The following is a 26,221-nucleotide window of genomic DNA, read 5'->3' on the forward strand; positions in this document are numbered from 1 at the left end:
TTTCCTCGCAGAGGGCAAGTTTCCAATGAAACTAGGAAATTCAGATGCTAGAAGTTGAACCCCCCAGTTTGTACATGTAAGATGAGCATCCCTACCCCAGCCTGCAAGATGAGCATCCCCACCCCAGCCCATAGCCAGAGCTCATGATTTTAAAGTTGAATACTCAGCGCTCATTTGGATGCTGTTTCTCCAATAAGTTAAAATATATTGAATTTTATTTGTACTAAAGATATTTCAATACAAGTTTTCACGAAAGCCGATTGCTCAGTCTACATTAATAATGTTAGTTAGATTGTTCCAAATTATTCACCACCTGCTTATGCCAAATTTATTTTTCTTAACTTCTCCTCTTTGGAACATAAACAAATTTGAACATCTTCCTTTGAGTCAGAGAACATGCTAATGTTCTCAAATGCTTTCTTAACTCTTCCAGAATGTGAGGTTCTGGTTGTCTTTTTCCTGTCTTAGAAACAAAATGCTAAGTGGGAGAAATCCCTGGGTGTTTGTAATTTCTAATTTATTTGCATACACTGTGAAATATATAATGTATGGATATTTAATTATGAAAGGTTGTTCTTTAAATACTAAAGAAACAAAATAAAATACAACTAACAACACACCTTTCAAGACCAGTGTAAATAGCTCATATATTATAAACTCTACCCAAAGGCAGTGCTATGTAAATTTAATTTATAGGCCCTGGATGCCTCCCATGTTAGTTACTCCAAAGTGCTATACTTATATATTCAAGAATCCAGAGGCAATGTTCACCTTGAAAATGTAATATTAAAAAGACACTGCCATTAGTGACTTTATGTTCTCCTGCAAACCCTTCTTGAATTTGAAATAATGGATAAGAAGTTGATGTAATAACTTCCTTCTCTTTCAAATTTTATGACTAAAATATTGAGTTGTGTTTTATGGCCTTCATTTATTATATTCTGTAGAATCACTTGTCTGCTGTAGGCAAAGAAGACTTCAAGAAACTGAAAGGAAGCGGATGCTCAGAAGTTTGAGGTTGAAAATGAGTGATCACGAATTCATGAGTTTCCAAAGGCTGGACATAGAACTGAATACCACGTGTCATGTAATTTGTGAGCGGACTTACCATGCCTCTCTACCCTAACATTAGTCTGTGTGTGCACGCGTGTCCAGAATAAATCTCATGTTCGAGTCCAGGCTAAGATTATTGCTGAAAATTTCATTTCCTTTGGGGCAGTTTGCACAGGAATCTTTCACAACTTATGAACGAATTGAGTTCCGAGGGACTCTGAAGGCATCGTCCTAATTACTTTCAATTTCTGTGAGTAAAACAGAAAGAGGAAGCTGAGAGCCGTGGTAAATCCGCTAAGACTCGCGTCTGCGGGAGTGCACCAAGGCCATGGAACAAAACTAAGCTTCTCTGGTCTGTTTTCTTTTTAAATTGGGCATTCTTTCCTTTTTCCTGGGACTGGGGATTGAACTCACTGTCAACTACATCCTAGTTGAAGTGTCCTCACAACAAGCCGTCATCCCTAGGTCTGTTTTTTCCTCTTTTGATTTGAAACACAGTCTCTCTCATTTCATCCAGACCGACCTTGGAATTCTGTTGCCTTGATCTCCCTGGTAGCTGGGATTACAGGTTTGTACCACCAGGCCTGGCGTCGATTCACATTTTAACAGAATACAGTTCTTGATGGCATGTTTAATTGGAGTGAGGACTTGGTTTCTACAGAACAAGATGAAATGGGCAGGATTCTCATTGGTTCTCCTGCTGTGAACCACTTACTTTTTATAAGACCTAGAACTATTTAGAGTCAGCATGGTCGTCAAATTTGGTTTCTTTGTTTCGGGCATGTAAATTGAATGTCCTGGGCTATCAGTGTACGCGTTTTGAAAACCGTGATGTGACTTTTTTATTAGCTAAGTGCACATACCAATCCTGCTTATGTTTCACGATGAGACAAATGCCCCAGTCTGTCTGTGTGGCTCTTGTTAACTGATGATTTCAGAGTTGACCTACAAACATCCAGGACAGGGACTGTCTTTAAAACGAACCTGGCTTAAGCAGATCTTCCTTTATCTTAAACATTCATTCCCCATAATTGATGGCGATGACAAAAACCCAGTCAGGGTATCATGAAAATTATGCAGAATGTAATAGGTGCTCCTGCACTACTGATTTTTCTCAGAAATAATGCATTTTCCGTAAATTCAGGTCAAGAGGGGAAACAAAATTCTCATCTCTGCATAACCCCCACTCCACACCCCCCTCATTACGTGGAAGAAACAAACACACCATGGATTTCTTAGAAGTGGTTTGGATGGAAGTGGTTTGGAGTTATTATGTTTGTCTAACTTCTCTAGTTACGGTCTTTTGTTGGCCTCGAAGATGTAATTTTCAAATGTAACTGATGTATTTCTGCCACCATTACGAGAAATACACATCGCAAAATGAATGCATACTCATTTCAGCCTGTAAGATTTGTTTTTAAATTATTCCATTTGAAGCCAGAGGAAACATATGAGATCATTTCTTTCGCTCTGCCAACAAAGTGATTTCCCCATCCCACGAGGACAGTCAAGTGACTTTCAGGGCCCCAGCTTGCTTCCTCTCATCTATGAAGGCGGGCTAGTCTCCCTGCTGGGAGAAGTCTCAGTAAGTAGCCCTGGAGAGATTGTGCCCATTATGCAAAGAACATTGTGTCTGCAACCTGCGCGCATTCTGTAGGCTAAGAAGTGAGCAGGACTTAGCAGAGTGCATGTCCTGCTGTTTGCTGTCCTCGGCGTGTGTAAGCGCTGTATTCTTTCTCCACGTGCATTCCAAGTGCTGGGACACACATGCACACACATGTGCACACGTGCCCAGTGATCATCTTCAAGCCTCAGGCCAGGACAAGTCCCCAGCACTCCCAAGCCGGCTCCTCCGCCTGTCCCCACCCACCCGGGCTCCACGTGGGCGCACCCAGGCGCCAGGCGGCCGCGCGGCCCACGGAGTCCAGGGCCTGCCCGGAGCAGAGAGGGAAGGCGCGGCCCGGGGCGGGACAGACAAAGCTGGCGTCCAATGGAGCCCAGCATTGGCTCCCCGAAAGGAGGGAGCGGCGGCTCGCGCGGGCCCAATGAGGTGGGAGCCCGAGTGGGACTTCCTCCCGGAATCCCGTTGGCCATGATAGCGGGGCCGTGGGTGACACGTAAGTTGGGTGGGAGGTGGCGGACCGCTGGAGCTGCCAGATCAGTGACACCGGCCCACCGGCCCCCTTCTAACCAGACCAGAACAACCTGTCCTCATCTCTCCACCACCCGAGGAGGACCTTGCGCGGGGACGCCGCGGGGAGCCAGTTCCCTTTGTTGGGCGCGCGTCTCCTACCAGTGGTAGCGACAAAGTCCAGCCACGGGAGCCGGCGCGAGGGGCGGGGACAGACGGTGGGGACGGCGGGGCCAAAAAGTGTGGAGGAAGGAAAGCCGGGTAGGCGGCGCGTGGGGACCGGCGGTAAGGGCAGCGGGCTCTGAAGTATGCAAAGGGACCCCACGCGGGCCCAGCCACTCGCGGAGATCCGACGTCACAGAAGTTTGGTGGCCACTTCCCGGGTGGCGTCGATGGCCTGGCGCCCCGCCGTGCGCTGGGGCTGAGCTGCCGCCTCTTCCCCTCTGGCCCCGCTTTTGTGTCTTGCGTCTTCTGCTCATGCCGAGTCCGGCTACTTCCCGCGGTGGCCGCTGCTGAGCCGCCCGACTCAGCCGAGGACCGAGGACACGACGGCGCCCGCCGCCGCCGCAGCGCGGGGCGCAGGAGGGACTATGGGAAACGGGATGTGCTCCCGAAAGCAGAAGCGGATCTTCCAGACGCTGCTGCTACTCACGGTGATCTTCGGCTTCCTCTATGGCGCGATGCTCTACTTGGAACTGCAGACCCAGCTGCGCAAAGCCGAGGCGGTGGCGCTCAAGTACCAGCAGCACCAGGACTCACTCTCTGCCCAATTGCAAGGTACAGTACAGTTAAGGGGACGCGTGCGTGGCCAACTTCGCTCCGCGCTAGTGCTGGGCTGGGAAAGTAGCTTGGCTTTGCAGGTACCACCTAGTGACCTTCTGGAACAACAGCCCGGGGCTGCTGGCCTCTGGGTGGAGGTGACGTCCGGGTTTTCCTTCTTTTCCCCCAGGAGTTCTCTTTGAAAAAAAATACAGCACCAGCCAATGGTCCTGCCTGGCTTGTGTGTGCGCGCGCGTGTGCGTGTGCGTGCATACAACACAGGGTATTTTACCAGAAGCACTTGTCAAAGGCCCAGCTGCATTCTGGGCAAATAGCCCTCCTGCCACATCTGCCAACCCTTTCCCAAGAGGCAAGCCCTGGTTTGTAGATATGGAGAGTTGCACACACATTTGCTAACTGGTTCTCCTTTTCAAGAAAAAAAAGGGGGGGGGGGGCAGTGCACTAGTGACCGGTGAATGGAACGGGCTATCTTGTATTGTTATTATTATGCTGGTTTAATCGGTAATTTGAGAAACGTTGGGCGTGTTGGAAAAGTCCACACTTTAAAAGGGTGTCTTCCTCCGGAGGCCTTTAGGTGATCACAGAGCTCTGTGCGTGGGTATGCATGAATGCACACGCGTGTTTTACAGTTAGCTTGGGGAAGTCAGAGAGAAGAAACATAACATTTCACTTTGCCAGCCACGGAAGACACAACTTGTGCAAGGCGTCTGAAGCTTGGATCCTTCTATTTTAAAAATCCCATTGACTGCAAATTCCCAAGGCCCAAATGATTCATGAGAGAGTGCAGGTCAGCGCTTTGGGGCTCTGGGAAAAACACACTACTCATTGTATATGTTTTTATGAATGCTTTTACCTGTCCCGCTGGTTTGTTTTCAACCCTCATGGAATTCTCTCTCCAACACAAAGGAAGTGAGAAATAAGCACCCTACCTAATCAGTCAAATGATGACTGTCCCTCTTGATAGTACAAATATGGCTTACTGGATCTTCCTGGGCGGATAAGCCAGAGGGGTGTTCCTGACAGTGAGTGTGTGTACACACACAAAACAGATGCTTTTGCCTTAATCCAGCTATGCAGATTTTCTAGTACGACTTTTAAGATAGGGGGAAATGATATGCAGCTCTTTGCTTGGTCTGATTTGTTCTTCCAAACTTAGAAGAAAAGAAAGTATTTTTAGCTTCTCCAGCCTGCGCTGCCCCAGGCAAATGAAAATATGTGGCTGGGCTTCTTTCAAAAGGAAAACCTGTTTTGAAAGTTTCTTAGATTTTTTTTTTTTTTAATATAGGTATGGCAGTTTCTCTGTGAGTTGTTAGTGTGAGAAGGGTGGGTACTGGGCTTGTTTACTTAGAATGCATCAGCGGTATCCCTGTGTGCTTCAGTGTGGGTGTGCGTGTGTGGACTTGCCATTTGCATATGTGAGGGCCAGAGGTGGATATCAGGAAGTCTTCCTTAATCGAGTTTCTCTACTTTAGGATACAGGGTCCCTAATTGAATCTTGGATATCCATATTAGCTAGGTTGACTGACTAGCCAGCTAACACCACCTGGGTTATTTGTGTGTGTGTGTGTGTGTGTGTGTGTGTGTACTCACGTGTGTGCATATGCGTGTGCACCAGCGTATATGTATGTTCCTACGTTGAGGCCAGAGATTGGTGTTCAGTATGTTTTTCACTCTCTTACCTTATTTCTTGAGACAGCCAGACTGTTTGTCTGGCCCTTGAACTCTAAGGGCCCTCTGTTTTCACCCTCCCGGCACCCAGATTGCAGGCATGTACCGCCATGTATATCACCATCCCTGAGTTTTTACGTGCCTCCTAGGGACTGCAACTGAGGTCCTCCGCTTGCACAGTAAACAACCAAGTGGCTGGCTAAGCTGGGCACCCAGTCCCTGAAATCTTTCTTAATTGGTGCATTTTGCCCTTTCCTTTTGGCTGGCAGTGCAACAGTTGCCACGATTGTGGAGCAAGACATGAGTTCACGAGCCGGCTGAAGTTTCTGCCTTTTTCAGAAGAGGCTTCAGACTTGCCCTTAGCAGCATCCTTTCTCACATCTGCCGGCTATTTAATAACGACCATCTTCTGATGGCACGCAGCTTTTGTTTTCCCTTCCCCAGGACAAGGGACTTTTTATCTAGAGGTGCTGTACCCCTCCATACGCAAACCGTTAGAGCATCTAACACCATTCTTTTCTGTTTTATTTGCTTGTTTTTGACATACATGTCTCCGTGTGGGTGTGCGTGAACGTGGAGGCTGTAGGTTGATGCCAGGTGTCCTTTCTCATTTGCTCTCCACCTTTACTTCTTGAGATGGGGTCTTTCCCCGATCCTGATGCTTGATGACCGAGCTAGGCTGACCGGCTTTAGAGACCTGCTGGGCTATCCTCCCTAGCCACTGGGTTACAGAGCAAAACGTAGGTCTCCAGGCTACACAGTAGGGACTTCACAGACTGAGCCACCTCCTGAACCGCCCCCTCCCACCTTTGCTTCTTAAGACTTGTTTAGTTAAATGAGATCTCTTTATTTGGCTGGCATCAAGGTCAGAGTTACTTTTGAGTGGTCTTCTTCTAAAACACAACTTTGGAAAAAGTTGAAGTAAATATTTCTTTATTGAATGGTATGCATTTGTTAGGGGAGCATAGTTGGGTTATCCCCGTTTGAAGAACAGGGTGTAGTCCAGGGTCCTTTGAACAGAGATTACTCTTTTTTTATAATTGTCCCATAATTGGAGCTGAATGATAATACGGAAAAGCTCAAAGACCAGATGATCATTTCTGGAAAAATCCATGACAATGTCGTCTGCATCTATGTATCTATCTATTGTTTGTCTGTCCTATCTATCTATCTGTCTGTCTGTCCATCTGTCCGTCTGTCTGTCTATCTATCTATCTATCTATCTATCTATCTATCTATCTATCTATCTATCTATCTATCTATCTATCTATTTATCTATCATCTATCTATATCTATCTATCTATCCATCCATCCATCCATCCATCTATCTATCTATCTATCTATCTATCATCTATCTTATCATTTACTTTTTATAATCTATGTATCTCTCAATCATCTATGTATATCTAACTCCGATATTAGTCCCTTAATTATACCAAGTGAGAGTCCAGAGATCACATACTGGTTGCAGAAGCAGTTGCAACCTTTGTCCAGTACACTGTTTACATAACATTTGAAAGGTTCTTCTTGCTGCTTTCAAGTGAGCCACATGCCACCCTGATCTGCAAGCAGCCTGCCCCTGGCTAGACTGCCCGTTTAGAGCACCTCGCAGCCCCCACATCAATTAAATCACATCTGCGGGGGTGGAACCCAGGCTTCAACCAACAGTCTTTAAGGCTCCCTAGGTGATTCCAAAGGCAGCCCTGGTTAAGAGCCTTGGCTTTCTAATCTTAAGGCTAAGCTACTTCAAACATCCTCTTCACTTGCTTGGCCCCAAGGGTGTTTTCATTGCTTATCCTGGGCCTGTGATTAAAAGCAGACTGGTTTCTAGACTGTGTTCCAATTCTAGTTCTGCCACTTTGTGTGTGTGTGTGTGTGTGTGTGTGTGTGTGTGTGTGTGTGTGTGTATGTGTGTGTGTGTGTGTGTAGAGTTGGGCCTAATTTTTCTTATTTATCAAATGGTGAGTAGAGTGACTCATTTTATCAGAGTTATTGTGAAAATTAACCAAAATAATTCCTACGTAATCCTGAGTATAAACCTGGAAGACAGTAGAATTGTGTGATCATCTGGTTCCTCCTTTGAGATAGATAATTCATTTCTTGTTGACCTCCCAGCTTGGTCCTGGGCTCAGTTTCGGACTGGATGAGTTTTCTGTGCAGTTATCTACCCTTCTTTGTTTCTAAGTACGCAGCAGGAAAGGAGGTGAGCTGACATAAGCCAGTGCACTCTAGCCTGGAGAACGAATGACTCTTCCTTGACGACGGAAACAGAGAATTAGGATTTGGTTATTAATTAACCCTCTGTGCCACCTTAGACTGGGAGAGGTGTGCCGCTTCGGAGGTGGTGACCGCATGTAGTAAGGTCTGGAAGAAAATGTAAGGAGCACACATCTAAGAAGACAAAGTGTTCTCCCTGCAAATGGTGTGCCACACTGTAACATTAATGACTGGATACCCGTGAAGAAAATGTGTGCAATGTTTCACATACTCTAAATTCAAACAAGTATGCTGTGGTTATTTAGAAGAAAGGAGTTGGAGAGTTTGGTGCTTCTAAGAGACCCCCTTGTTACTTAAGTTTGCTGCCTCTAGGATAACACCCTAGCCTGTCCAGGAAAGTATAACTGGGCCATGGCCTTTTTCTTTTCCATGGCTTCTACATTTACTTGAAAACAAAAGCCCTTCAGTTCAAGCTTGAGCTCTTTAAAGTCCTTCCTCTTCCTTCCTGATGCCTGCCTGACGTATAATTGGTACTTGGGAAACAGCAGGTGTATATCAACAGATGTTCTTCATAATGGCAAGTGGGGTACTGTTCCTTGATACTGGCGAGTGAGGCCGAGGACATCAATTCGTTGTGCTTTCTCCTTGCGGTGTGATCTTGGACAGGTTAACCTCTCCATGGCACTGTTGCTTCTGACAGAGTTGTCAAGATAATTGTCTTATAGGTCTCCATGTGGGCCAGTACCTAGTGTGCTGTGCTGGCTGAGTGGAGCTTGCTTAGGAACCACCACTGAGAGCTTCTGGACTGAGTCCTTCACATGTCTTGATAATTCAGTCCTTAGGTGTGCAAGTATGGACAGTGTTCGGAAGGGATAATCATCTCTGTGTGTCAAGTTGAGCCTTGTAACATCAATTAAGCATGGCTTTGAAATAGCCATTGGTATCAAAGCGTAGCTACCACTTAAAAAGACACGCTTTCCTTAACAATACTGACGTGGTTGCAGTGTGAAATGGGCCTCTTGGGCGTGGGCGTCCGAATAGTTGCTTGTCAGGTGGCAGTGCTCTTAGCACACTGTGAAACTTCAGGGAGTAGAGCCTAACTGGAGGTGGGGCATTGTGTGGAGGGGTGATGGTTATAGTCAACTCTGATGTCGGGCAGTTCTCCCCGCTTTATGGTTTGTGGACTATGAGGAGTCCCAGTCTTGCTGCCCCACCACCATTCTTTCCTGAACATGCTGAACTGTGCTCTCGCTAACTGTGGGGCAAATAAATCCTTCCTCCTTGAAGTTGCTTCTCTTAAGTCTTCTTGTCACAGCACATAAGTAGGCAATTAGTAGACGTTGATAGTTTAACATGTTAAATTCATTCCCCGGTGAAAAGATAAGCTTTTAAATACTTCACGCAACTCCAGGTAAAGCACTCTGTTGCATGTCAGTGATCACTCCAAGAATCTACAGCCGTAGGTCATGCTTGCACCAGCCATCCCTGCAGAGGGGAGCTACTCTGCTTGAGTATGTTAGAATCGTGCACGGCACAGAGACCTCTGGTGTGAGCTCCAGCAAGATGAAAACCCTGTCCTTGACCTTGCTTAGCTCTCCTGTCTTTGCAAAGAACATCATCCCCTGGACACTGGCTGAGACATACGAGAACTGGAGTGAGGGGAATGAGGACCGCGATGACGTGGGCAGAAAATCAGAGCGCTGGAGAAGAACCGGAATATGGGAGAGTGGGAAAGAAGTTACTAGAAGCTGATGAGTGTTCAAGGCATTGCGATTCTTCCTTAAAACTTCATGCTCTTTAAAAAGAGAGAAAGGAAGGAAGGAAGGAAGAAAGGAAGGAAGGAAGGAAGGAAGGAAGGAAGGAAGGAAGGAAGGAAGGAAAAGAAAACCAAGGGAATGAAGAAGGGAGAGTAGCATGTAGCATGGAGGCCACTTCGGTAGAACATTTGATTGACAGTACTTATTAGGCAACAGGATGTCAACTGCTGGATGTGCTGGTCTTCGTCTCATTAGCCTACCTTTTATTACACGTGCGACTAGTCAAAGCTTAAATGAGACAGTTTCTCAGAACTTGTTGCCCAGCTTTGCTGTAATGTTATGACCCTCTTGTTATCTTTGCCTTTTTTCCTTTCTTTAAATTTTTTTTGACCCTATTCTGGGGAAAAAAAGAACATGAAAGCATTTTATATAACAGTGACTAAGAATTGTTGCTCTTCGTTTTGGCCAAAGAGTGTTTGTGTTCCATCATGGCGGGCAAAATGTATTTGTGACTTTTGTTTCTAGGTTATTTGTGGGTTTCATAGCCTTGTTTAGAAGTGAAAGTTCCGTGTGTCTATCACAAGTTCAAAGAAGAATAGAAAAGACTTTGCTTCTGAGCATAAATTTGTTCAGAGAATTTCGGAGCGTATTTCCACATTGAATGGTACTTAATAACCTTTATTGAGTGCCCGCCATGCCAAGGTATTGGGTGCCAAGGTACTGTGTTGAGCACCACTTCGGACTGAAGGAGCAGTCTGGGGTTTGGGGTAAGTACCTTGCCATGTCAAGATGGCATCTAATGAAAGCAAGTGTGGAACCCCAATGAAGCTTCCTGACAGGGTTGTCTCTTCTGTGATCTTGGTGCTTCTCATGTTGAAATAAATGTGTCCTGAGAAAGTCATTCCTACGAAGATTCAAGTAAGGTTTAGACTCAGAGGTTAAAAGGTGTTACTATTTTTGGCAGCATGTTAGGGCTAAGGTCATGGGCCACCACGTGACTTTAGTTGTTGCCAGAGTTGACTTTAGATGAAGAAAATGCTCCCTCAAATAACACCGGATCACACAGTACAAAACTTGCTATTCCTACTCAATGCATTCTTGACAAGCGAAGGAGAAACGCTTGGTTTGATGTTAGAATCTCTCTCTTGCTTCACGAAAGGAAGCTGACTTCAGGCAAGAAACAACCTGGGAGCCAGAATTTGTTTTATGATCTATAATCTTTTAATTAAATAGTCTATTAATTGCCATTTATTATCGTCGTGTACATCACACTTTTCATTTGCAAGGCAGTGGGTCATGTTTTCTTTTCAGAAGTCTATTGTCGGGGAAGGCAAACGCTTGGCAGCTCCCTTGACTTACCAGGTGTTGACTGGCCTGGTGAGAACTCACGTGAGGAGGCCTGCGTGCCTGAGGTTTAAGAATGCAACAAACTGATCAGGTCTGATAGGAACACAGAATTTTGAGATGGGAACTCGCTCACCCTGTGGTTCAAGCTGAGCGCAGAGCCGAAGACCCTGACTTCTCGTTGAAGGCAGCGTTCTGCATCGTCCTGTGCTCCCTGAGGACCACTGGGATGCCTGTGTCAGTTTGGACTCCCATGACATTGCTATTTTTAAACAGTGCTATGCATTGCTGAATGGAATGTTTATGCCCTTTGTTTTCCTTGGCCTGTGAAGGCTTATGCTGCAAGCTTGTCTGTCAGTCATTGCTGATCACTAATAAGCCTGTACTAAATGGCCTCATTGCCTAGAGGGACAAGGCAATGAGATAAATTGCTCCATGACTGTCTGACATTTGGAAAATATTTCTGTTCCTGTTTTTCACACATGAAATGCCACAATGTGATAGTGAGTAGGACATTAAAGACGTGGTGTCATTGTGAAGGATAGGCACTGTAAAATATTTGAATGATATAATTTGCTTTGCATTGAGGATAAGTGAATCAAAAAATTAGAATCACTTTAGGGGAATCAAATGCTCCATCTTCTAGTTTTCACATCGTTTAGCATGCACTTTTTAATTGAGGTTTTTGTTACAAACTGCAGAATCTTCTATAAATAATGATCTTCAAGAGAGCTTTGATGTTACTTATAAGCTCTCTTAAATATAGGTGCAATGGTAAGAGTAAATATAAACAAATTGTAGTTGGACAGATGATAATTATTTGGTTACTTAACTTTGAAGACAGCAATTTATCATGTTTGTACTAGGGTCTTTTTGTTATAAATCTACTTTCTGTGACACCGATTCAACTACTCAGCCATTTTGTGTGTTTGTCTCTCTCTGTGTCGGGAGGGTAAATGTGCACATGTATGTGCCTGTGTGTATAGAGATCATATGTCACCATTGTACTCAAAAAAATTTGCGTGTGTGTGTGTGTGTTTATCCACATGTGTTTTATCTATGGGTATGATGTGTGTCTACATGTGTGTTCCTATGTATAAAATATGTGTAATCTATGGGTATGATGTGTGTCTATGTGCATGTTCATGTGTGAGTGCAGGTGCACACGGTGCCACAGCATGTAAGTAGAGTCATAGGACAACCCGAGGTCTCAGTCTGTGGGGGTAATGTACTTTGCAAAATGATAATGAATGCATGTTTTAGAGTAGGGTGCCAACATCAAAATCTAAAGGTTGGAGCCTGGGCATGATGGCACGTGCCTTTGATCCCAGCACTTGGGAGGCACAGAGGATAGATACCTATGAGATTCAGGCCAGCTCGGGCTACATAGTAAACCCTGCCTCAAAAGTAAATAAGTATAAATGGGAGATGGCCTTAGAATTATGTATGCTAATAAGAGTATTGGTTTGAATCATATTGTCCAGAGAAGTTTGAAATTTAAGGTGGTGGAAGGATGGATGGATAGATAGATGGATGGATGGACACTTTTTTACTGTAAGAAAAAGTTCACTAAAAATTAGAAATGAAGTTGCACAGAATTTTCAGCAGTGCCCACAGGTCTGTGTCCTTGTGTGATCCACAGTCATCTGCAAGAATATTGGGAGTAAAAGTTGTCAAATGAATTAACTATTCATTAAAGAGAGTTCCTAGAATAAAATTATTGAAATGTCACCCAATTTATTTTTATGTTATGATAAACTGTAAGAAAAGGGTAAATTGAGAGGATAGTTGATAAAAAAAAAATCCATGACTTGATGAATTGAAGATTCTCGGTCTCTCTAGACAATGAAATGCTTATAAAATTAAAGAAAATCACCGGAGTTGGATTGGATGGCTGGCTTGGATGGCTGGCTTGGATTGGATGGCTCAGAAGTTAAGAAATCCTGTTGCTCTTGCAGAAGTTCCAGCTTTGTCTCCTCATACCCACATGGCATCTCACAACCATCTCTGGCTCAGGTCCAGGGGATCTGGCATACTCTGCTGACCCCCCGCCAATACCGTCTGCACTCATGTGGCATATGTACACATACTCTGGAACACACACACACACACACACACACACACACACACACACACAGTTAAAGGAATGAAGGACACGACCAGAAAACAAGGTCATACCACAGCACTATCAGAAAACCATGACATTAGATACAAGCCCAGCTTGTAGCCACATAATCTTTCTGGTAAGGTCATGGAAATATTAAAGAAGAATGCCATACAATCATGACCTCCCAAGACTGACACGGATGCTCTCGTTAGAAGTGTCATGAGCTTGAGTCACATTCTTCACAGAAGTTTGGTTTTTGAGAAGTTTTATGGGTGAGGTCGAGGAAAAGGCAGACCTTTAAGAGAACTGCCTCTCATCTGTCCCTGCATGCGCACAGATGGACAGGGCAGGCTCCGGCGAGCAGAGCTTCACAACCTTTCGCAGGACGCTCACGGACGTCTTTGGGAAGACTTTGTCAGGATGAATCCTGTCAGCTTGAGCTGAAGGGAAAAGAGGCAGGCTTACAGGAGAAGAGTCTATAGAGCCACCCACATTTCACTGGCAAGGAAGGCCGTGGCAAACCCAGAGCAGCAAGTGAAAACAGGATGCACGAATTCAAGAGTACAACAGAAAGCCTCTGGGTACAAAATACCTGGAGGTTGATTTGCAGGCCTGGGGACCTAACTGAGTCAGCCTGGGTTTCAGAGTTGCTTTGACTTCCTTATTCCTCACCTTTACTGACACTTCAGAATTCAAATATCTGAGTGTCTCCTGCCTGTCTGCTGAATGTTGACAGTGTTAAGAAATGACCATTTCCCCTTTGGCTTCGAGTCTCCAAAGGAGAGGGAGAGAAAACTTCAAGAGCGTCACCGAAGGATGGTGTCGAAGGACAGCCAAGGAGCCTCACCCACAGAGACTTGAACTCAGATGGCTTCTGAATTTTAAGCCTAGTTCCAGTGGTTCAAGTTTTTCGTCAATGTTGAGAGAGTTTTTAAAAATAGACTAGAAGTTCTATTTAGAGGTCCCGATGATGGCAAAAGACAAATTAAGTAATACTGATGTAAAGCATCGCTTTTATCCAGGGCAAGCACACCACTTATGCAACTTCCTAAAAACAATTCTTCTTATTGTGTAAATTAGTAGTGGCCTCCAATCCTGCGCTCACCTGGGCCCTTTCACAGGACTATCTCAAAACAAACTAGCCAGCAAAACATCCCAGAAATCCAGAACAAATGAGGCACAGTAGAACAAGACTCTTTACGTTGGTTTGTGTTTCCTGCTAGCGGAGGATCAGAAATGTCAACACAACCAACCAAGTCAAGCTTGCTTAGAGAGACAGCATTCCCTTTGCCAAGTGATACCTCCAGTCAGGATGCTGTAAACAACAGAACTATGCTTATTTTGAACTAGGATGCTGGTGACCTGTGAGTGCAGCCCTCCCCACACGCCTCCCACCTCGCTCCTTCTAAACGGTGTTCCTCATGAAGCCGCATTTACACAGAGGATGCACATTGGGGGGAATAAGTCAACTCTCCCATACTTTGTACCTATGTTCCGAACTTGACTCGATCTTAAACTATAGTGCAAGTTACATCACTTAAGCAATGCCACTTAAGCCACAGAATCACATCTATAGTTCTTATACCGATGTCTTCGTGTGACACTCTTAAGAAGCCTATGACTACACTGTGAGCGTCAGTTACTTGGTGCTGGCTCGTAGGTCTAAGCCATGTACCATCCCTTACTTTTGCTTGAAATGCATGGTGGCGACATTTGTGGCTCTTTCTCCTTTGTCCTGAAATTCTTTCCTGTGACAAACTCAAAGCCCCCCCCTTTTTTTTTTTACCTGAGTGAGAGTCTCTGTTGGTGGAGCATCTCAGGTTACCTTGCCCAGTGCTGACTGTTCATCCTCCAAGTATCCAAGATGAAAGTGGAGGTGTCCTAGTAACTGGATCTTGGAAGTCATTTCTCCTCATTCTTCCGCATTCTGTTACTTTCACATAGACTATTAAGTTTCTACATACAAACAAGGAAACATGACTGAGGGATGTGGAGAGTAGAAGGTGAGGACCATTGGGAGCGAGCATAATGTGAGATTTATTAAATTATTGTTTGTTAGCCGAAGCCATCATGAGATGGTATTTATGGAGCTCTGCATGGGTACCAGGCACTGTACTAAATTATTTTCCTTGGATTATCTGACAATGTTTTTGTAAAACTATTTTAATATGCACCACAATGTGACTTTTAATTAAATTTGAAGCTTATTCGCTAAGTGGATACTGAAATCTCACTTTAGAGGGAAAGTATTTGATGTTTAGACCATTCAGCCTTAGAAAGTTAAAATTCTGTCTGATTGCTTGAAGTGTAAGCACAGATTATAGGGTTCTGCAGTAAATATTAAAGGAAGGAACATCACATACCTGGGAAGTTCCAAAGTCCCATGGTAACACGTGTGTGAATATTTGCCCCATCTAAATGTGACTGGATTACATTGGCAGCAGAGAGAAAAACAGTGTCTTGTATGTTCATTGAATATGATCTTCTCCTGCTTCAGGCTTGTGGATTACAGTCCTTGGAGAAGATCTGATTTAATAGAAGCTCTTAGCTTTCTAGAGGTCACTCTAGATATCTTTGGAAAGATATCTTTGACTTGAAGACATAATATGACTTGCATGACTGGCAATTCCAGTTTGTTCATTTACCCCTACTCTGAAAGTTAAGATTCTGTTACAGTCTTATATAATATTAATAAAGTCAAAAGTTCAGCATAAAAGCATGTTAAGACAAAAGTCACTCGGTGTTTTCTGAGTAGTTGTAAAGTCTAAGTTCATTGTTGTGTAATTAAGAACATGTGAGATAAGCGTTTCTGCTTCCCGTTTGACCTCTGTTGAACTTTCTAAATATATTTTATTCTTTCTCTGCTTTCGACTCTCTCAAACGTATCATCTGTTCTTACCAGGTTAACATCTGATGCGTCCTTCGTCTGAAAGTTTTACTAATTTTTAAACCATCACACAATGTACTGGACTTCAGTATAGCATGTTAATAAATATTAAGGTGAATTTCAGGTCTGGAGAGACACACAGGAACCTGTACACACACGCGCGCACGCACACAGCCCTATGAGATTTGAGAAGTGAGTAGATGGTATTTTGTTAAAAGTTGTGACATGCCATATTCCATTCAAGACTCAAGGAATCTAGTACTCCAGTCAGTGAGAAGTTGCTGTTGGTTTTCTGTAGAATTTACCTTAGCACTCCTGCCACACGGCACTGCGTATCAGAGTGGCTATGATACCAGCCGCCATTGGTCTTTGACCTGCTGTGGTGTTAACATGGATAACTTTGGTTCGTCTGGGTATGCAGTCTTTCTTCTGAGCTGTTTTCCTGAAGTCAAAACTGGGAAAAATTCTCTGCGTGCTCTGTAATGTTGTATTGAGTTATGCAGTGTGGCTTTTAGAGAGACGAACATACTATTTTTTTTCTCCTTAGCTCTGTGTTTGGCTAGGGTCCACCTGGCTTATGCTCCAGGATGTTCGGTTTTGTTGAAACTGTCCAACGAAAAAGTAGCAATTAGCTAGCTATGATGATGGTATTTATGAATGCATGTGAGATCTTGTATGTAAATTCCAAGAAGGCAAATCACCCGAGGACTCCACAAGAATGGCACTGCCAATGGGGATCTTTGGGTGGGGCCGAGTCTTTATAAAGAAAGCCTGTCTTGTTCTTACCCGTGGCCTCCAGATGTTCTCAAACCACCTCCCGTTTCAATATAGCTATTGCGTAAGACCGCTGTGAGTGCCTGACCTGTAACCGTCTCTCCCTTAAAGGTGAAGTTCTCAATGTGGGATCTGTGAAAAGTCTTTGAACCGCCTAAAAATATGTGACAGTTCTCTACTGATGTTTCTGTCAAATCCTACAAGAATCAGTGACCTGAAGAAGGTGGAAACCTACTGCTTTAGGGCAAATTTCTCCTCCTCAGGTTTTTAAAGTACATCTTAGAATTTTAAGTCCTCTGTGTTCAGCCCATGAACATGTTATACATGACTTCTGGGAGCCTGAGCCATTCCCGTCCCCAATGAAATAAGAACCCCATTGAGAAATTTACATGCCCTTAATGAACTGACTACATAAAATTGATCAATAATTGCTTACTAATTTAATAGCAATAGTAAATAATAATAAAAGAATTTGAAACTTCATGGAAAATTTAATCTTTCAAGTGATGTTATTTGGCTTGACAACAAACCTCTGTGTTATTACTATTTTAAATTTAGGAACGATGCAAACATACAACAAGATCCCGACAAATTTAAAACCGATGTGTAGGCTGCCTAATTTATAACACTGATTTCTTACTAATAGAATCAATCCTCCGGTTCCATCACTCCCTCATCCTAGAATTTGTAATAGTTTTGACAAAATGGAATGGCTTTCTAGCTTTGACCTCTCTGAGAGCATGCAAAACTTCTCAGACTCTGCCAGGGTTAAGAGCATTCACGGAGCGAGGGATGGCAGAGAACACCCATACATAATCCGAGCATTTAAGAGGGGGACAAAAAGAGGGTCATGAGTTACAAGTTACATCCAATAGTGTGAAATGCATAGCGAGGCTACTCATCTGGAGTTAAGTGAGGAGCTGGTCTCCTTGGAGACCCCTTTCCATTCCTAAGAGCTGTGTTCTTGAACAGTGCTGATGGTGACCCCAACAGAGACCCACTGCCATGGCTTGTCACTTCCTGTTTCGTCTATGCATGAATTCCCCGGAGCCTTCATATGCCTTCTAGGATGTCAGCATTCTTGCTAGGGACCATGTCCTAGGACAGCAAGGGTGAGAGTCCCCGTGGTGAACTCAGTTTCACCATCCTTTCCCTCTCCCTCCAATACATTCTTCTTGATTCAGAACTTATAGGCTTAGAGCATTCTTTAATAATAATCCCCTTTCAAACACCTGTCTGCCCTGCCATGTGGACAGGGATTCAGCTCTTCCTTATAGACAACATTGACTGGCAGGTACCTTCAACTTGACACTGATTTCACAGGGCTGCTTCGAGGCTCACCTCCAACTGAGTGTCCTGCTTATGCTTCTTAACTTCCAAATGGGGGATGTCTTTTCACTTAAATCAAATGGATTGGAAGAACAAGAATATCACTTAGAAACCAAGTTGTCAATACCAGTTCATATGAATAGCATTAGGTTTGGGCCCTACAGTGCTCTGATAATCTCACATGTCATCTTCATGAAAAAAAAAAGATTTTAAAACACAGACATCTGGCTTTTGATGTTCAGTGGAAAAGCCTTCATAATGAATCTGCATCCCTGTGTAGTAAGTGACTGATTTTCTGCTTCCCTTGGCCAATATCCCAACTGCCATTGCTTAGGGTGTCTGCATGGTTGGCTGAGCCTTTGTAGACACCTTCATTGGAACCTCTGTATCTTGCATAACTTCTTTATCAGTGGAGAGAGTGACCCCGAGAGAGGTGGAAGGACAACACTCATTTAATGTTTTAAATAAATGCAACTAAATGCCGTGCACTTTGTGCTTGTCTCCTCTCTCTTGTGTTAAGACATCTTCCCCAAATTGCAGATAGTTGGTTTCTTCTGGGATGCCACTGTGTAAGTCTGTTCCGCTCCGTCTGCTTTATCCATTGACGATGTTTGGGTCTATCAGCTACTGCTAATATGAAGCAGTTGTTCTTTTAAAGGCTTCTTCATAGGCAGCCATTTGGTGGAAGATGATGCAGCTTACAGATTGCCTTTGCAGATTGTCTTAGCATTTCCCTGCTAGTCTTGCAACCCCGTGCGTCAGATATATAAGCACAGGTCTGTTTGTTAGTACAAGTTTTTAAATATGATACAAAGCAAAAGCAGCCAAAACTTAACTCTCAAAACAAGCGTTTATGGGACTTTTAAGCCAACGGATACATTGCCCCTGCAATGGCCTGCATATGAGTGGCTCATCGGCTCACTGTTTACCATTCAGCATACTTGGTTTGTATGTGGGTTTTCAGCCTGTGTATAGTTTAGGAGTCATATAAAATTATTTATAGTGCTTCTAAAACTATTTGTACTTTTAGGCTTAAAGAGCTGGGGAAGGAGCTAAGTTGGTAAAGAGGACCTGAGTTCCATCATCCAGAGCTCATAAAACAGAAAACTGAATGCATTGGAACAGCCTTGTAATCTTAAAACAGAGGAGGAAGAGAACTGATTCTCAAGGTTGGCTGGCAAGTTCCAGTTCAGTGAGCCACCCTGTGTCTGTGTCCATCAGTCTGTTCGTGTCTCTGCATGTGTATGTTTATGTCTGTCTCTCGTGCTCTCTTACTAAAAAAAGGTGAAAGGAAAATCGATAGCTTCTTAAGGAGCCATACCAGGTTGTGCTCTGGCCTGCATATGCACAAACATGCGTGCACACATATGCACAAACATGCGTGCACACATATGCACAAACATGCGTGCACACATATGCACAAACATGCGTGCACACATATGCACAAACATGCGTGCACACATATGCACAAACATGCGTGCACACATATGCACAAACATGTGTGCACACATATGCACAAACATGCGTGCACACAATCACTGGAACACACGTGCACTCAACACACAATAGGACTACGACAGGTTCAACTACCATCTTTCACTAGTTTCCTGAACCAAATTTCCAATGGAAATGTTGGCTGTGGTAGGAAGGATTTGGGGTATAACTGAGCCTTCGAAGTTGTGAAATGCCCCCAAGTAGGTGTGACTTCTATGACTGTGTAGTCACTAGGATGAGAATGTCCTGACATGATTCATGTTTGGCAGATTATTATTATATGGTAAGGTTCTGTAGTCTTATTTTGCTTCATAATATATAATAGGCCTAAAGAACCATGGTGTTTCTAGAACTGACCCACAGAGATCTCACTCTTTATGTTTGTGACCTGTTATTATTGAATTGTATTGGGCCAAAGCTTAAATTACGATAGAAGAAAATTATGTAACAGAGTATTCTTGGAAGCAAAACATCCCATTTAACTTTTTAAAAGAATAAAGTTCCATATTACTAAGAAATATAATGTGGAAAGATCCACCTTATATCTGGAGGACCAGTGATGACTACTTGAAACAGATTCCTGTTGGTGTTTAACGTACTAATCAGCACTTTGTGTGGCCCACGTGTGTGTGCTGTGTGTTGAGGTGTGCACATGTATGCACATACAGAGGCCAGAGAAGTCCACAGAGTGACCATTTCTGCTTTTCAGCTTGTGCATTTATTATTCCTGTCTTCTGTGAGAGTTCTTCATGCATATGTGAAATGTGTGTGTATACACCGGTAGGTGCTTATCATTTTTATGGGTTTATGGCAGGCGTTCAGTCGTCACAGTAGATAACCCTAACAGCAGTTTGCTTGCCCTCTCCGTATCGAGTTCACTTCCTTGTCTCAGCGCTGCTCTTAGGAGACAAACACAGACTTGGTTTGTCGTGGATATTTCCTGTTAGTCATTGTCATACGAGCTTTGAATAGGCAATAAGAAACTGTCTTTTTAATGTGCTTTTGTGAATACTGTCTCCTACGAAAGCTTTCCGAGTGGGAACATGCCTGATCTTGTTAAGCCTTCCTGAATGGAACTCTAAGTCCTTTATCAAACCAGTGGTGACTCCCCTGGAACTCAGGGTACTGAACTCTACCTGGAAGATTGCTGTCTTTAATTGAGTTCCTTAGAAATATCCTGATGGGAAAAGAAAAGACAGATCTAACCTCACTTTTCATATCGTTCATCTTTATTTTATTAACTTACTTTTCCCCCTCCCTGTGCTGGTTTTTGCTTAAATGTTCGTTCAACAGTCTGGTAGTCAGCAATTAGATCAGACTCAAGGAACCACTTCTCTTTAATCCTTTTATATACAGAGGTCTTTCTTTCTGTGCCCTGCAACATTTTAATTACAAGAGATAATTTCCCACTACCATCTCCAAAACTTTTTTTTTTTTGCTTGTTTGTGTGTCTCACCAAGTGACATCTAATTGCTAATGTTATGTAGGCTTATCTTGTTGACTGAGACACTGCAAAACCAGAACCTTTTGGCTTGATATAAGATCTTCATATAATTATATTCACACTTCTGTTACAATACACATGTGTCATATGCATGCATGGAAATGTCCGGATAAACCCATTATTTTATATATTTAATATAAACTATTAAAAATAGAGAGATATGTTGCATATTACTGACCTGTAATATTTTTATTAATAAGATTTTTATATGTTGGTTGCGGAGAGGTATGTGGAAGCCAGATGAGAATCTCAGGGGTCCCCCCTTCGGGACCATCCACCTTGTGTTATGAGATGGTATATTTCTCTAGCCTACGCTTGCTAAGTAGGCGAGTCAGACTGTTCACTGAACCTCAGGAATCTCCATGTCTCTGCCTCCCCAGTGCTGAAACAGGAAACATTGCCACGCTGGACTCTGCCCTCCTGATAAATATGTGAAACTGAAATATAATTACAACATTTCCCCTCTTCCTCTTCTTCCCTACAACCCATCCAATGTTCCCCTTTTGATCTCTCTCAGATTGTGGCCTTTATGTCTTTAATTAGGTATCAGTTTTCCTAAGTATATAAATACAATCTGCATCAGCTTGCTTATATGTATGTTTTCAAGACTGACGGCTTGGTATTGGATAACCAGTTTATGTGACCCTTTCCTAGGGAGGCCTGTGTTTCCTGCTCTCAGTATTTTGTTGTCTATTTTGTTCTTTGTCTAGGGATGGAGACCCTGGAGAGTCCCCTCTTCCCTGTTAGCATTTGTCTTAGTCTGGAAATGTCAGGGAAGCTACACACATGAAGTCTCAACAAGACCTGAGCAAGGTTACCTGGGTTTTTTTAATTAATCAATCAATCAATTAATTTATTTATTTATTTATTTATTTTTACCTAGATTTTCAGGACTTAATTCAGGTCTCCAACCTTGAAAGGTAATGCACTTCACTGTTTTATCCAGCTCCCCGGCCTATTTTTAAGGTTTTATCCTTAGTTAATGAGAGGTGAGTGTAATAATCTCACAACTAGACTAAATGCATAGGTGTTCACATCGAGTTCTTTTGTTTGTGTCCATGCTTCCCACATAGTAGCCTAGGACTTTATAACAAGTGGTTATGAATATAGACTAGGTATGCAGCTTTTGATTTCTCTTTGAAATTTTTGTTTATTTTTCTGTATCATTTTATGTAACCAACATGATTCCTGCTATGTAAATCTGTCATTATTTCAGGGCCTTCTGGCGCTCCTGCCCCTCTCAAGATCTGAGACCTACTATTTGGTCTGTCTGGAGTACTCTTCGCTGCTAATCATTGTTTATTCAGCGCTCAGCTCTGGTCTCCACCATGAGCCTTTCTTTGAAAAGGAAACTTGAAGGCTCCATTGCTACATGACAATTACTCCAAAACATAGTTCTTTCAAACAACAGAAAGTACCACATTTGTTATTTCATGCCCTGTTCTATTTTTTGTTTTGCCCATAAATCTAAAAGTAGCTTTTCTGAGTGGCCCTAACTCAGGATTTTCATAAGGTCACCTAATTTGTTGCCTATCTTTTTCGCTTTCATGGAATTGTAAGGGCTGTCAGGGTGGAAGACTGATACTTCATGTCAGTATCTCAGGGATCAAATTTGGAAAATGTCTAGAATATAGCAGCCCATTAGTACTTTTGATAACTATATGCATGTAGGCTTATTTTATTCTTTTATATCTAAGGTTTTCTTTTGTTATTTTATAGAGAATAGATTTTTTTCATGCAATATATTCTAAATTTTTCCCTGCCCTTACCTCAATACAGTTTCCTTCCTACCTCCCCTCCCATCGAGATCCACCCCTTTTCTGTCTGTCATGAGAAAATAGTCAATAATAAAACAAACAAGTTAATAACAAAATAAAATATAATGAGACAAAACGAAAACATGCCAATTGGAATATGACAAAACAAATAGCCGGAAAGCAAAAGGGCAAAGAGAGAAAACATAAGACATACATGTGGACACTGAGACACGCGTATTCGCAGCCAGAGGGATCCCGTAAAGACACAAAATGGGAAGCCATAGTATAGATACAAATGAACTTTATGGTTTAAAGAAATGCCAGTGCCACATTGTGAGTACAGGACCCTCCAAAGCTGTCGTTGAGTCTGTTTTCTGTGTACTATCCCCTGCTGTGCATGGGTCTATCCTTAAGAGTTGCTGCTCTCCACAGTGAAACACCCTTGTAGGACGTTTTTCTGTTTGCAAGTGGAGATAGCATTTGGGCTAGGAGTAGTGGCACGTGTCCTTCTCCCCTGCTGCTCTCGGTGCAGATGCCTGCTGGCCTTCTGTATGCTGCCGCCGGCTCTGTGGGCTTCAGTCCTGCTGTGTTTAGGCCTGCTGCCTTGGTGTTTTCTATCCCCTCTGGCTCTTCAGTTCTTTCCACTGCCTTCTCAGTAGGATAGCCTGAGTCCAGAGGGGAGGCATTTGATGGACAGAGTCCATTGAGGGCTGAGTGTTGCAAGGTCTCTCACTCTCTGCATATAGTCTGACTGGAGATGGCTGCATGTGTGCCCACCGACTGCAGGAAGAAGCTTTTCCGACGATGGCTAAACAAGGCACTGCTCTGAGAGTGTAGCAGAACTCATTAAGAGCCTTTTTACTGCTACATTCCTTTAGTAGAATAATAGCAACTTGGTTTTTCCGTCGGTCCCTGGCCTATCTAATCTCAGGTTCATGGTCACCCAACAGTTATGGTACAATCTCATGGAGTGGGCCTTAAATCAAATCAGATATTGGTTGGTTAATCTCCCAATCTTTGTACCATCTTTGTCCTCACGTATCTTCCAGGTGAAACACCACTGCGCAGTGCAAGGTTTGTAGCTAAGTTAGTGTTTCTGTTTCTTCTTTCATAGCTTGCAGGGCACCTTTTGTTACCAAGAAGCCATTCTGGAGCCTACCTAGAGACCCCTGCACTATGCGCTAGTCTTCTTGGGACGCTTAATTTGTATTAGGTTTCCAAGTGACCCCCACACCTGTAACCCTAAATTTTATTTACTCCTTCCTATGTTCCCTCCCTTGTACCCCTCTTCCCTCACCCTACCTATTTGATCCTTCCTGGCAGCCCCTCCTATCTCCTCCATAGATGTGCAGAGCTTATGCCTGGGTCTTTGGTTCTATTCCATTGACCAGCATATCTGTTTTTGTGCCAATACCATGCTGTTTTAATTACTATAGCTTTGCAGTACAATTGGAAATCAGGGATGGTGTTGCCTCCTGGGGTTTATTTCTTATTCAGGATTGTTTATGTGAAAGTGGCCCTCATTATATTCGATGTTCTTCATGTAGATAATACTTTGTTCTTATTGACACATTCCTTGATCAGTGTGCCTTTAGAATTAGATCTGTGGGAGATGACTCTAACACTCTTCTGTGTATTCACCAACCTCTCCCTGTCGTGATCTCTCTTTACCGTGATTCATCCTGTAGCCATGAACCGGAAAGTCAAATGACCCGTCTTAATGCAAATGTATGTAAGAACACACAAAACTACCCCTCAAAGTTTCTTTCGAGAAATAAAGCTAAGGGAGATGTAGTCTTCAGTTCCTCTACTCGTGTGTCGTTTTACCTTGCTGTAGAACTAACTCATTCCTTTTTTAATACAATGTTTTTGTTGAGAATTTTATACATTCACAAAACACATGTTGGTCGTATCTCCTCCACCCTTCCCATTTCCAACAGCCTACCACCACACACCCCTCCCAATTTTGTGTATTCTTTTTTTTTTTTTAAATAGTCCAGTGCCTGAATGTTCATGGATATAGGCTCTATTTTTTCTATTTTTAACAACATCATGTAGCAGATAGGTATAGGAGGCACAGAGTGTCTTGCGCTAACAGACATGCACTGGGAAACCAGGAGTATTAAACACTCGAGGGTTACCTTTCCAAAGGGAGAGATGACATATAACCTCTTTTCTGCCCAGAAGGCTGGGAGTAGAGGTAATTTATAGTCTGATGACTTTTGCGTTCTCTGTGTGGCTGAGATCACACCAGGTCTTCCCACAGACCCTTATCATAAGCTTGGTTTTCTGAGTCAATCTATAAAACCTCTCTTTATGGAAGCTGTCACGTGTACTTTTTACATAGAGTGTCATGCCTTAAGCTTTATTGTACACACAGGATTGAGTTAATTATCACCGGAAATTTTTTTTTTCCAAATTGTGCTGCACTTAAATGTGCCTAAAATAAACTACCGGGTGTCAAGACTCTCAGAACTTGAGCCAACACCAGCTACTGAATTGTGCTGAACCAAATTTCCCTTTTGCCTCCCCTGAGTTGATACTCTGCTGGGCATAGTGGTTACAGAGACCATCCCAGACAAGGAATTATTCTCTTGCAGTTTTCTGTTTTACCTTTTGTCTCTGATCCATCCCATAGCTCTATAGTGAGACAACCTCATCACTCCACCATGTTTAAGGCCTATCCTAAGCAACTGTTGGATCTTGCTGACCTTCACGTAAAAATACCAAGTGTTTCTCATAGAGTTGGTATAATAGTAGGTGAGTAAGTTAAGGGCAACATGCTTCTTGGCAATTAATTTAATTATTAAATCAACTGGATTTCATCCTCTAACCTGATGAAGTAGTGAACTGCCTTAGGAAACAGCATCCAAAACACTTGCCTCCTTGTTCTAGGGATGCTCTGCTTTGCATCCTACAATGTAGGGGTGGACCAGGATACGGACCAGGATACGGACCAGGATACTAGTGTTTAAGGCAGCTTTCAATCTTCACGAAGATTGTAAAGGGCTGTGATGGTTAATGATGGTCATCGACTTGATTTCCCGGCAGCAGTATCAGGGGTCTTACTGGGTGTAGAATTCCAAGCTCAGGGCTAGCCATGACATTGGACTTCTTCTTTCCCTGTCCTTCAGAGAGTAGAAGCTTGCTTAACAGCGACGTTGCTCTTTAGCCGCTCCCTGGCGATTATGACAGTTTCATTGTGTTGGCATCCCAGGCGCTGAGAAAAAAGCTATTGAGTGTTTCTGTAGGAGGTTCTGCTGGTCACGGCAAGTTCACAAAGTCAACAAAACATTCAGAGGGAGGGATATTTTTAATTAAATTTTTACACCATCCGTTAATTGCCTCCATTTTCCCACTCCTTCAGATAATTTCTCAGGGTCTCCACCCTCTTGACGCATTTGGGAGTGAAATCTAAT

At 43.2% G+C, this 26,221-nt stretch overlaps 1 protein-coding gene across 2 annotated transcripts in view; it reads left to right on the forward strand.

The window, feature by feature from the left end:
- Positions 1-3,118: 3,118 nt before the first annotated feature.
- Positions 3,119-26,221, forward strand: part of Golim4 (golgi integral membrane protein 4) — a 75,303-nt gene continuing 52,200 nt past the window's right edge. The window contains exon 1 of one of the 2 annotated variants that reach the window (XM_048424449.3): positions 3,119-3,961. In XM_048424449.3, the coding sequence (XP_048280406.3) occupies positions 3,775-3,961 (187 nt within the window). In that variant the 5' untranslated portion in view covers positions 3,119-3,774. The remainder of the gene's footprint in view (positions 3,962-26,221) is intronic. The other variant, XM_048424450.3, reaches the window with a different exon arrangement.

The sequence above is a fragment of the Myodes glareolus genome, chromosome 20 (genome assembly GCF_982192425.1).
Source record: "Myodes glareolus chromosome 20, mMyoGla1.1, whole genome shotgun sequence".
Lineage (NCBI taxonomy): Eukaryota > Metazoa > Chordata > Mammalia > Rodentia > Cricetidae > Myodes > Myodes glareolus.